This window comes from Carlito syrichta, unplaced genomic scaffold (genome assembly GCF_000164805.1).
Source record: "Carlito syrichta isolate Samal-C Ts95f unplaced genomic scaffold, Tarsius_syrichta-2.0.1 Scaffold287659, whole genome shotgun sequence".
Taxonomy (NCBI): Eukaryota; Metazoa; Chordata; class Mammalia; order Primates; family Tarsiidae; genus Carlito; species Carlito syrichta.
In genome coordinates, this window is record NW_007231755.1 from 17,537 (window position 1) to 29,797 (window position 12,261).

General features: G+C 44.2%; 1 protein-coding gene across 1 annotated transcript in view; it reads left to right on the top strand.

Moving 5' to 3' along the window:
• Positions 1 to 378: 378 nt before the first annotated feature.
• Positions 379 to 12,261, top strand: part of LOC103254936 (ribosomal protein L18-like) — a 56,936-nt gene continuing 45,053 nt past the window's right edge. Inside the window, exons 1-2 of the mRNA XM_021709907.1 lie at positions 379 to 510; positions 834 to 1,252. Coding sequence (XP_021565582.1) covers positions 413 to 510; positions 834 to 1,252 — 517 coding nt within the window. The 5' untranslated portion in view covers positions 379 to 412. The remainder of the gene's footprint in view (positions 511 to 833; positions 1,253 to 12,261) is intronic.

Below are 12,261 nucleotides of genomic sequence, written 5' to 3' on the forward strand. Positions count from 1 at the left end.
TTTTTGAAAATTGCAGGAGTGAGCTAATTCTATATCTATTATCCTACCATTTTTATCTTTAAAATATTTATCTAGGGGACTAGACGCATTGGCTCACACCTGTAATCTCAGCACTTTGGGAGACCAAGGCGAAAGGATTGCCTGAGCTCAGGGGTTCGATATCAGCCTGGGCAACTTGGCGAAACCACGTCTCTACAATAAATCCAAAATTTGCTGGGCGTGGCGGCACACACCTGTAGTTCCAGCTTCTTGGAAAGCTGAGGCAAAAGGATCGCTGGAGCCAGCAGGTCGAGGTTGGGGTGGCCGTGAGCGTGCCACTGCACTCCAGCCTGGGTGACAGAGTGAGACTCCAACTCAAAAAATATAGAGAGCGTTCTCCCTTTCCGGACCTGGCCAAGATGAAGGCGCCATCATGGGAGTTGACATCCAACACAACAAGGACCAAAAGGTTGGCTGCAAAGAGCCCAAGAGACAGGATATCTACCTGAGGCTGTGGGTCAAGTTGTACAGGTTTGTTTTTCTTTTTAACTTTTTTTTTTTTTTTTGAGTCTCGCTCTGTTGCCCAGGCTGGAGTGCAGGGGCATGCTCACATCCACCGCAGCCTTGACCTGCTGGGCTCAGGCGATCTTTCTGCCTTAGCCTTCCAAAGTAGGTGGAACCACAGACACATGCCACCATGCCCGGCCAGTTTTTGTGATTTATTGTAGAGACGAGTTCTCACCAAGTTGCCCAGGCTGATCTCAAGCCACTGGACTCAAGCAATCCTCTCACCTTGGCCTCCCAAAGTGCTGGGATTACAGACTTGAGCCACCGTGCCCGGCCAAGTTGTACAGGTTTCTAGCCAGAAGAACCAACTCCACCTTCAACCAGGTTGTGCTGAAGAGTTTGCTCATGAGTCGCAGCAATCGGCCACCCATGTCCCTGTCCCGGATGATCCGGAAGATGAAGCCTCCTGGCTTGGAAAACAAGGCAGCAGTGGTCGTGGGGACCATAACAGACGACATGCAGGTTCAGGAGGTGCCCAAACTGAAGGTATGTACACTGCGTGTGAGCAACCAGGCTGCAGCCGCATCCTCAAGGCAGGAGGCAAGATCCTCGCCTTCGACCAGCTGGCCCTGGACTCCACCAAGGACCACGGCACCGTCCTGCTCTCTGCTCCTCACAAGGGCCGCGAGGTGTATAGGCATTTGGGCAAGGCCCCGGGAATCCCCACATAGCCACAACAAATCCTACTCCGCTCCAAGGGCCAGAAGTTCGAGCATGGGAGAGATTGGCAGGCCAGGCACAGCTATAAAAACTAACCCTGCACACCTCATCGATAAGGGTAACTGCATGGTGAATATTTATATACCTAGCCCTGAATTGTACCCCACAATTTTAAATTATAATAATAATAAAACTAACCCTGGAGCCGGGCTCAGTGGCTCAGCCTGTAATCCCGCGACTTTGGGAGGCTGAGGTGAGTGGATTGCCTGAGCCTGCGGGTTCGAGACCCGCCTAGGCAGGCGAGACCTCATCTCTACAATAAAAATCAAAAAATTAGCCGGGCGTGGTAGCGCTTTCCTATAATTCCAGCTACCTGGAAGGCTGAGGCGGAAGGATCGCCAGAGCCCAGTGGGTCGAGGCTGTGGTGGCCGGGCGCGGCCACTGCACTCCAGTCTGGGCGACAGAGCGAGACTGCAACACAAAAAAAAAAAAAAAAAAAACCTAACTCTGGATCCTGCCCTCTTATAAAAAGATTTTGAATGTCAGGAAGAAAATATATATGTGTATGTATATATATATTTCTTATTTTGGAGATGGAGACAGTCATTCTTAGTGATCTATCATAGAAACAAAAGAACTAAATACCACATGTTCTCACTCATAAGTGGAACCTGAACATTAATCGCAATAGCACAAGGAAGGGATCAGCAGTCGCAGAACACTGCTGGGGGAAGGGAGGTAGTGGTGGGGAGGTACATAAGGATACAAAGCATACTTGGTCCTAAACGAGGGTAAGTGAGGACCGGTTGAAGGTCCAAACTTCACCTGCCCATAGACTACTTATGTGCCTAATCTTGACTTTTACCCCCCACATCTCCGTAATAAAATGAAGTTATAGCCGGGTGCGGTGGCTCATGCCTATAATTCCAGCACTTTGGGAGGCTGAGGCAAGAGGATTACCTGAGTCCAGGAGTTCGACAGCACTCTGGGCAACTTGGCAAGACCTTGTCTCTACAATACATTTTAAAAAATAATAATAAGCCGGGCTTGGTGGCTCAGCTGTAATCCCAGCACTTTGGGAGGCTGAGGCGAGTAGATTGCCTGAGTCCATGGGTTTGAGACCCGCCTGGGCAACTTGGCAAGATGTCGTTTCTAAAATAAATAAAAAATTAGCTGAGCATGGTAGCGTGCACCTGTAGTTCTGGCTACTTGGAAGGCTGAGGTGGAAGAATTGCCGGAGCCTAGCAGGTCGACACTGGGGTGGCCATAAGCATGCCACTGCACTCCAGCCCAGGAGACAGTGAGACTCCAACTCAAATAAATAAATAAATAAAGTTATTTTAAAAATTTATCTTGAAGTTCTTTATATACCAACACCTACAGAGCTACCTAATTGTTTTTAACAGGCACAAAGTATCCCATTATACGGATGTTCCCTAATTTATTTACCTAGTCCCACATTGACAAATAGGTTAATTCTGGTTTTATGCTGTCTAGTCTCTTTGGTATTACTGTTTAACTTTACACATGTCTATAACTTATTTGACTGTGAACTCTTCATTAGGACGTGAAGCCTGTTGCAGACTTCATGTCAAATACTATAAGCTGTTGAAAATAATATGCACTTCCATGATGGTGTTTGCTTTGCCCTCAAGTTCAAAGTTCAAAGTCTACTAATTCAGTCTCCTTAAAAAATGCTCATATCCAGTTTCAATACTGCAAATTTCTACACTGGATGTTTGAAGTCGGTGAATAGATGCTAATAATCCCTCATTATTTTGGAGTAAACCAGAGGGTCTTCACAAGACTAGAGACCACTTGGCACTTTATATGTCGAAGGTAAGACATGAAATTGTGCTGAGAGGTGAAGAAACAGTCACCATAGTAAAAGAAGCATCCTCTATTTTGTGCCCTGAAGACCATGCCCTGGATGTTTGGGTTGGTTTTGTGTTTATGACTCTTGCTTCTTCTTAGGAGTGTTCGATTTTGTTTGAAGGCAGAGGATAACATTGTGACTGAGGAGGATACCATGTACCAACAAGCAAGACAACGGTAGACTCCCACTTGTTTTCCTCTTATGTGTCTTCAGAAAGGGTCACTTCAGTAGTTGAAGGGCTTACTTCACTTTTGGCAATAACTAACTTGAATGAGGCCCCCAATATAGAGTGTTTATCAAGGATGGATGGTCCTTGGCATATTAAAGGCTAATTCTAGAACATTAAAGAAGTAAAAAATGCAAAGAATTAAGTCATTTTATCAGATAAAACAGATTTTGAGTTTTGAGTTTTGGGGGTTTTTTCCCCTAGTTTTGAATCAAACATTAAGGTCAATTCAGAGGTCATTAAAATTATATTTTTAAATAACAAGAAATATGAGTAATTCTGTGGTCATTTGCAACATTTTTTTAAAATTTAGGTGGAATTTCTTACACCCACACGCGCACGCGCGCAGTTGCACACACACACACACATACACACACACACACGTACACACACACACAGGTGTGAGAAGTCCAATCACTTCAGGATTAGCTGTTCCTCAGAAAGCTCAGTAATGATCTGAAATCTGAAGCCCTACTTGAACTTTTCTACTAATTCAGTAATTACTGCTGTGCCTGAAATTGGCCCCTTTCCTGCAATTACTCAACATGCACTTTCAGTGAAAGAGGTTAACACCTGAATTTAGATTCTAATTAGCACCTGAGGTAGAATTTTTTGTTTAAAGCTTATTAAAATGGGGACTTTTCCCAGCATAAGATTACACTAGTCTACGCAGGTAAACACATGTTTTATAGATCAATCTGTTTCTGGTTATCTTAAAAGCAACAAAGGCCAGAGGTGAAATCAAGATTAACATATCACCATTGAAGACTCTGACTTCAGAATAAATCAAATTCAATCAATAAATGCAGTTGTCAGGCTAGACACTCTCAACCAAAGACCACTGTTTCCAAATCTCCATTTAGAGAGATGATATCCCTCAAGGGAAGACACAAACAAATGGAGATAAAAGCAAATTAACATTGGTACCATTGGCTTTCAGGACTAGCTTCAGTTCCTTTCCTCAGTTTTCCTAATTACTAATATTTTAAAGACAGCAATACTGAAAATTCAGAATTCTTTAGGAACAGGTGATCTTCAGTTTCTCAGACAGTTATTAGTGGAAGTTTAACTTCAACCATGGCTATGTCTTCAAGGTCTCTATATACCCTCTGCCACATCTCTGAGAAGTGATTGCCCAATTATTGCTTGGACACTTCCAACAATGGGAAACTTACTACTTCCTAAAGCAGCTCATTTTCTTTCCTTCTTTTTTTTTTTTTTCCTGAGTCGGAGTCTCACTCTGTCGCCCAGACTGGAGTGCAGTGGCCGCTCCCGGCCACCACAGCCTCGACCTGCTGGGCTCTGGCAATCCTTCCTCCTCAGCCTTCCGAGTAGCTGGAACTACAGGCGCGCGCTACCACACCCGGCTGATTTTTTTATTTATTGTAGAGATGAGGGCTCGCCAAGTTGCCCAGGCGTGTCTCGAACCCGTGGGCTCAGGCAATCCTCTCACCTCAGCCTCCCAAAGTGCTGGGATTATAGGCTGAGCCACCGAGCCCGGCTAGCAGCTCATTTTCTTACAAGAAGCACATGGAAACAAAGACCTCATAAATGATAGGTTGTAAGCACACTGAAGTTAGGGACATTTTCATCATTTGGTTGACTCATACTGTTTTTACTTTGTACTGCTGTTTCATAATTTCTTCCTCCCCTTGCACTTATGCAATTGACTTTTTTGAATCCAAGTTCAGGAATTTATATTTGTCTCTTTGAATTCTTTTCTACTTCAGTTTAACTCCTGTTCAGCCAATGGAGATGATTTGGGTTGACTGTGCTCTCCAGTTTCTTGTCATCTACAAATATAATAAGCATCCTATCTTTTGTTCCCGTTCAAGGATAAACTTGATGTATAGGGTCTCTCCGCTTCTAACTTGACTCAGCTAACACTTCAGTACAGAAATGAAATCCTTGTGACTTATTTGTTGCCTATTCTGAGAGTCATGTCATATTCAGAGCCAAACCAAGAAGAAAAAGTTGAAATAACACTTGTGTCTTCAAAAACAAGGGCAAAAGGATCAAGGAGTGGGAAGTGGTAAAACCACTTGTATTGGCTTGCTAAAAACTGCCATAACAAAGTACCACAGACTATGTAACTTAAACAACAGAAATTTATTTTTCTTACAACTCTGGGAGCGAGAAGTTCAAAATCATAGTGTCAGTAGAGTTGGTTTCTGCTGAGGCCTCTCTCTCCTTGGCTTTTAGATGACTGTTTTCTTCTTGTTTTTTCCTCTGTGCCTGTCTATGTCTTAATCTCTTCTTATAAGGATACTAGCCACATTAAGTTAGGACCCACTCTAATAAACTAATTTCAACTTAATTACCTCTTTCAAGGTCCTATCTCCAAATACAGTCACATTCTGAGGCATGGGGTATTAGGACTTCAACATGTGAATTTGGAGAAACTCAATTCAGCCTAGCATCACTTAGGAGAAATTTTCTCTCCCCATTCCGAGTGATAGCTGCCCTGTGCTCCTTCAATATCCATTTCTTTTTTTTTTTTTTTTTTTGAGTTGGAGTCTCACTCTGTCGCCCAGACTGGAATACAGTGGCCACCCCCGGCCACCGCAGCCTCGACCTGCTGGCCTCCGGCAATCTTTCCGCCTCAGCCTTCCGAATAGCCGGAATTACAGGCGCGCACTACCACACCCGGATAATTTTTTTTATTTCATTGTAGAGATGAGGTCTCGCCAAGTTGCCCAGGTGGGTCTCGAACCCAAGGGCTCAGGCAATTCACTCACCTCGGCCTCCCAAAGCGCTGGGATTACAGACTGAGCCACCGAGCCTGGCCCAATATCCATTTCTTTAAATGTTCATGCTAGCTGGGCATGGTAGTTCAAGCCTGTAATCCCAGCGCTTTGGGAGGCTGAGGTGAGAGGATTGCCTGAGCCCATGGGTTCGAGCTCTGCCTGAGCAACTTGGTGAGACCTCATGTCTACAATAAATCAAAAAATTAGCCAGGCATGGTGGCGCATGACTGTAGTTCTAGCTACTTGGAAGGCTGAAGCAGAAGGATTGCCCAAGCCCAGCAAGTTGAGGCTACAGTAGCCAGGAGCATGCCACTGCACTCCAGCCTGGGTGAAAGAGTGAGACTCCAACTCAAAAGAAAAAAAAGTTCATGTTTAATCTCACTAAATCTGCAATCTTATATATTGAATGTACATGCATGTCACATATATGTGGGGCCTTGTGTCTGCATTTCAGAATCTGCTTTCAAATAGGTTGAAGCCTAAATATAAACCAGAGTATTTAATCTCTTTAAATGTTACAGCTACTTCACAAAAAGTACCCTTTACTAATGGACCTGCTTACCATAATAAATCATATTATAATAGAGGCTATCATGCACAAATATGTACATACACATAAATTTATGAAGTTACAGCAGATTGGCTTATATACTTGCCACTATACCCAATCTCCTTTGAAAGAATATGAGATGAGTATGTAGATAACCTTTGTTATCCAGAGCCAGGTGTTACTAAGGACATTTGGTTATTTGACCTCCAGGGAGGTCAAGTACATGCCATAGATTAGACCTTTGACCTAAATGTATATCTTCCACAATGTGTTTCATCACAGTGGAGCCCTGCAGTTGTGCAAAGAAAGTTCCAGACCCACAGACATAAGGCCACAGGAACACTTGGTAGAAATGGATGTTGGTGATATTCAGCCGCTAACTCTGTCTTCTGCATCCCCACATTCCTAGAACCTAGAAACCATTAGCGCAGGCCAGGTACTGTGTACATTTGTGAATGAACAAAATAGTTTTTTAAAAAGCTAGTATAATTCTTTTTTGGCCACACTATAAACTGTAATAATGTTCCTTTATAGTCACTGTTTGCCTGCAAGCACTTATTCAAAAACTCCTATCATGATGTAAAATTACTCCAGTTATACCATATAATCAAGATAATAATATAGTCTATAGAGCAAAAATGTGGATTGAAGACAGCCAAACTGCTAAACTAGCCAGCTCCTTTAATAAGTAATTAATGAAGGATGTTTGTTCCCCCGACTCCAATATGCCCAATTACTCCATCCAAGTTTTAAAAGGGCTGTGCATCTATGCTTTGAGGCCACATGTGATCCATCAGCATGTAACAGCTAATACATCAGGAAAGAGGGGAAAAAGCAACAGTGAAAAATAGCATAAAGGATGGCATGTTGTTCTTAACAGCACTCATTTATTTCATGGAATAAGAAAACTTTACAACACACTCCATGTAGGCCCTGGAAAACAAGGAAATTAAATAAAATAAAATAAGTCCCTTTTTAAAATATTTTGTTGCCCGGGATGGTGGCTCACTCCTGTAATCCCAGTACTTTGGGAGGTGGAGGTGAGACATTCGAGACCAGCCTGGGCAACTTGACGAGACTTCATCTGTAAAATAAATCAAAAAATTAATCGGGAGTGGTGGCGCATGCCTATGGTTTCAGCTAGTTGGAAGGCTGAAGTGGAAGGATCACCTAAGCCCAGCAGGTTGAGGTTGCAGCAGTGGTGAGCATGCCACTGCACTCCAGGCTGGGCAACAGAGTGAGACTCCTACTCAAAAAAAAAAAAAGACATTTAATATTTGTTTTAGTAGAGATAAGGTCTCATTATGTTGTCCAAGCTGGTCTTGAACTTCTGCCTTGACCTCCCAACATGCTGGGATTACAGGCATGCTTGGCCTTACCCAGGCCTTTTATTTTATTTTATTCCATTTCATTTCATTTTATTGGTTGAGTCAGGTCACACTCTGATGCTCAAATTGGACATCCTTCTGCCTCAGAGTTCCGAGTAGTTGGGACTACAGGCCCTACCACATCCCATTAATATTTTTAATTTTTTGTTGAGATGAGGTTTCACTATGTTGCCTAGACTGTTCTCGAACGCCTGGGCTCAAGCAATCCTCCTACCTAGACCTCCTAAAGCACTAGGAATACAGCCATAAACCATTGCACCTGGTCAGTATTTTTTGTTAATAGCAATTAATAGGCTGCTGGGCTTGGTGGTTCAGCCTGTAATCCCAGCAGTTTGGGAGGCCAAAGCAAGTGGATTGCCTGAGCCCACAGGTTCGAGACCAGCCCTGGCAACTTGGTGAACGCTCATCTCCACAATAAGTCAAAAATTAGCTGGTTGTGGTAGCACGCAACTGTAGTTCCAGCTACTTGGAAGGCTGGATCACCGGAGCCCAGCAGGTCAACACTGGGGTAGCTGTGAGCGTGCCACTATACTCCAATCTGAGTGACGGCGTGAGACTCCACCTCAAAAAAAATAATAAAACCAATTGCAATTAATACTCACAAAAACCAATGAAGTGGCTTTGTTTACTCTTTTATACACAAGAAAACTAAGACTTGCCCAAGATCAGTCAGTTATTAAGTAACAGAATCAATATTTCTGCCTAACTCCTTTGTCAACTGTAACCCCTGCTATAAATGTAATTTTCTTTTTTGAATTGGAGTCTCCCTCTGTTGCCCAGGCTGGAGTGCAGTGGCATGCACACGGCCACCGCAGCCTCAATCTGCTGGGCTCCGGCAATCCTTTTGCCTCAGCCTTCCAAGTAGTCGGCACTACAGGCACACGCTACCACGCCCAGCTAATTCTTGATTTATTGTAGAGACAAGGTCTTACCAAGTTGCCCGGGCTGGTCTCGAACCTATGTCCTCAGGCAATCTGCTCACCTCGGTCTCCCAAAGTGCTGGAATTACAGGCTGAACTACCGAGTCCAGCTATAACTATAATCTTATGTGGAAATTGCTTGTTTCCCGATGGCTGAGGGCACAGAACAGTGGAAGACTTGAATGTTCTTTAGAGAATCCAGTCATTACTAATGAAAGTGGCAAATTCAGGCATAAAACACCTGAAGTGGGGCAGGCAGGGTACCAAGGGGTGTGTGGAGGCATCACACAGTCCTGAAGTCCGGGCATCAGTGGCACTGTGAATTTGAGCCATCTGCCCATGAACAGCAGGATGCCAGCCAGTGACAGGTTAGGTTAGGGCAACTGTCTTTGAGAGCAGAGGCCTTGTCCTCTCCGGCTTTGTGACATGCCCAATAGAGCATAATAAATACTCAATAATAACTGTTTGCTAGACTGAGTTGTCTTGAACTAATTTGAATTGGCCAGCCATCCTTACCCTTTTTCCTTGAGATGCATAAAAGGACTCCATCCTGCCTACCCATCCACACATGCCAAAATAACTCATTTGTTCATCAGATATGAATTGAGCGCTTTCCGTGGGAATATGCAACAGTACACAAGTCAACAAAAGTCCGACTGTCAGGAAGTTTAGTGTCTGATAGTGGAGGAGATGAAAATGAAGAAGCAAGTAACAGCCGGGCTCGGTGGCTCAGCCTGTAATCCCGCGCCTTTGGGAGGCTGAGGTGAGTGGATTGCCTGAGCCCGCGGGTTCAAGATCCGCTTGGGCAGCGAGACCTCATCTCTACAATAAATCAAAAAATTAACCGGGCGTGGTAGCGCACGCCTGTAATTCCGGCTACTCGGAAGGCTGAGGCGGAAGGATCGCCGGAGCCCAGCAGCAAGGCTGCGGTGGCTGGGAGCGGCCACTGCACTCCAGTCTGGGCAACAGAGTGAGACTCCAACTCAAAAAAAAGAAAAAAAAAGAAGCAAGTAATTATAGACAGTCTGACGTGCACTCTGCAAGGAAGTGTGAGGTGCCACCAGAGCACACGGGAGGGACACCTAAGTAAAATGAGGGTAGAGGGTGGGGGGATGTCACAGGACATGGGCCCAGACTGACGAGGCTGAAGGGCTAAGTGGGACTTTCAGCCTTGATTTGGGGCATTGGCAAGTATAATGGAAGCTTATAAATGTTTTTCTTTTTTTTTTACTTTTACTTTTTTTATTTTAAAGGCGTGGAGTACAATTCAGGGTTAGATATGCAAATGTTCATCATGCAGGTACCCTTGTTGATGAAGTTTGCCTCCCCTTCCCCAGGCAGACTCCCACTACTGCCAATCCTGCCTTCTCCCCCGCCCCTAGCAGTTTCCCGCCACAGCCAATATTTTCTTACAGTATTATGATCATTGTTCAAGGTCCGCTTATGAGTGAAAACATGTGATACTTAGTTCTTTGTTTCTGTGATAGATCACTCAGTATTACAGACTCTGAGTCCATCCAGGTTGCTGTGAAGTTCATGATTTTGCTCTTCTTTATGGCTGCGTAATATTCCATCGTGTATATGTACCACATTTTTTTATCCAGTCCTCTTTCGATGGGCAGCATGGTTAGTTCCATGTTTTTGCTCTTGTGAACAAGGCTGAGATAAACATATGTGTGCAGGTATCTTTTTTATAGAGTGATTTGAGTTCCTTCAGGTATATTCCCAGTAGGGGAATTGCGGGGTTGTATGGGAAGGTCAATTTTTAGATTTTTTAGGAATCGTCACACTGATTTCCACAGAGGCTGTACTAGTTTACACTCCCGCCGATAGTGTAGATGTGTTCCCTTTTCTCCACATCTTCTCTAGCATGTTGTTTTTTGAGTTATTGATGATGGTCATCCTCACGGGAGTTAGGTGGTCTCTCAGTGTGTTTTTAATTTGCATTTCCTTGATGACTTAGTGAAGCTGAGCATTTTTTCATGTATCTGTTGGCTGCTTGTATGTCTTCTTTTGAAAAGCGTCTATTCATATCTTTTGCTTATAAATGTTTTTAAGCTGGATAGAAACGTTCTGATTTGCATTTTGGTTTTTTTTTGTTTGTTTTTGAGTTGGATCTCACTCTGTCAACCAGGCTGGAGTGCAGTGGCACAATTACAGCTCACCGCAGTCTCAGCCTCCTGGACTCAGAGCAATCCTCTCTTCTCAGTCTCCTGAGTAGCTGGGACTAGACGTACACACCACCACACCCAGCTAATTTTTTGATTTTTGTAGAGATAAGGAGTCACTATATTGTCCAGGCTGGTCTTGAACTCCTGGGCCCAAGCAACCCTCCTGCCTCGGCCTTCCAAAATGTTGGGATTGCAGACATGAGCCACCATGCCCGGCTCTCTGATTTGCATTTTGGAAAGATCCATCAAGTTCCATTACGGATATTGAACTTGACAAGTGCAGTCTGGAATGAGAATATCTTGCAGTCAAAGCAGTTAAGTAAGAAAGGATGGTGACCTAGGTTAGGAAAAGGAAAAAAATGAAAAGATTGGAGATAACTTTTTTCCTATTTTTTAGTTGGAGTCTCACTCTGTCGCCCAGGCTGGAGTGCAGTGGCATGCTCACAGCCACTGCAGCCCCGTTCTGCTGGGTTCAAGCGATCCTTCCATCTCAGTCTTTCAAGTAGCTGGAACCACAGGCGTTCACCACTATACCTGACTAATTTTTTATTTGTTGTAGAGACGAGGTCTTGCCAAGTTGCTCAGACTGTTCTTGAATCCCTGGACTCAGGCAATCCTCTCACCTCGGCCTCCCAAAGTGATGGAATTATAGGTGTGAACCACCGCACCTGGCCTGGGGATAATGTTCAAAAGTGGAAACAAGTTATAAAAGTGGAGAATGAGAGAACAAGGATGAGCTGACATTTTTTGGCTTGGGAAACTGGGATAGTTGTAGTTCCATTCATTTAAATGTAAGAAGGCGAGTCTAGTTTTGAATACACTGATTTTGTAGTGTGAATAAAACATCCAAGTTAACAATATCCAGCTAGCAGTTGCATCTGAGTCCAAGGAGTGGAAATATAAAGATATTGGACCGGAGCTGGGTGTGTTGGTTCACACCTGTAATCCCAACTTTGGGAGGCTGAGGCCAGAGAATTGCCTAAGCCCACGGGTTCGAGATCAGCCTAGGCAACTTGGTGGGACCTCATCTCTACACTAAATCAAAAAAGTAGTTGGACATGGTGGCACGCTCCTGTAGTTCCAGCTACTTGGAAGTTTCACCTGAGCCAATCAGGTTGAGGCTGTGGTGGCCGTGGGTGTGCCACTGCACTCCAACCTGGACAACAGAATGAGACTG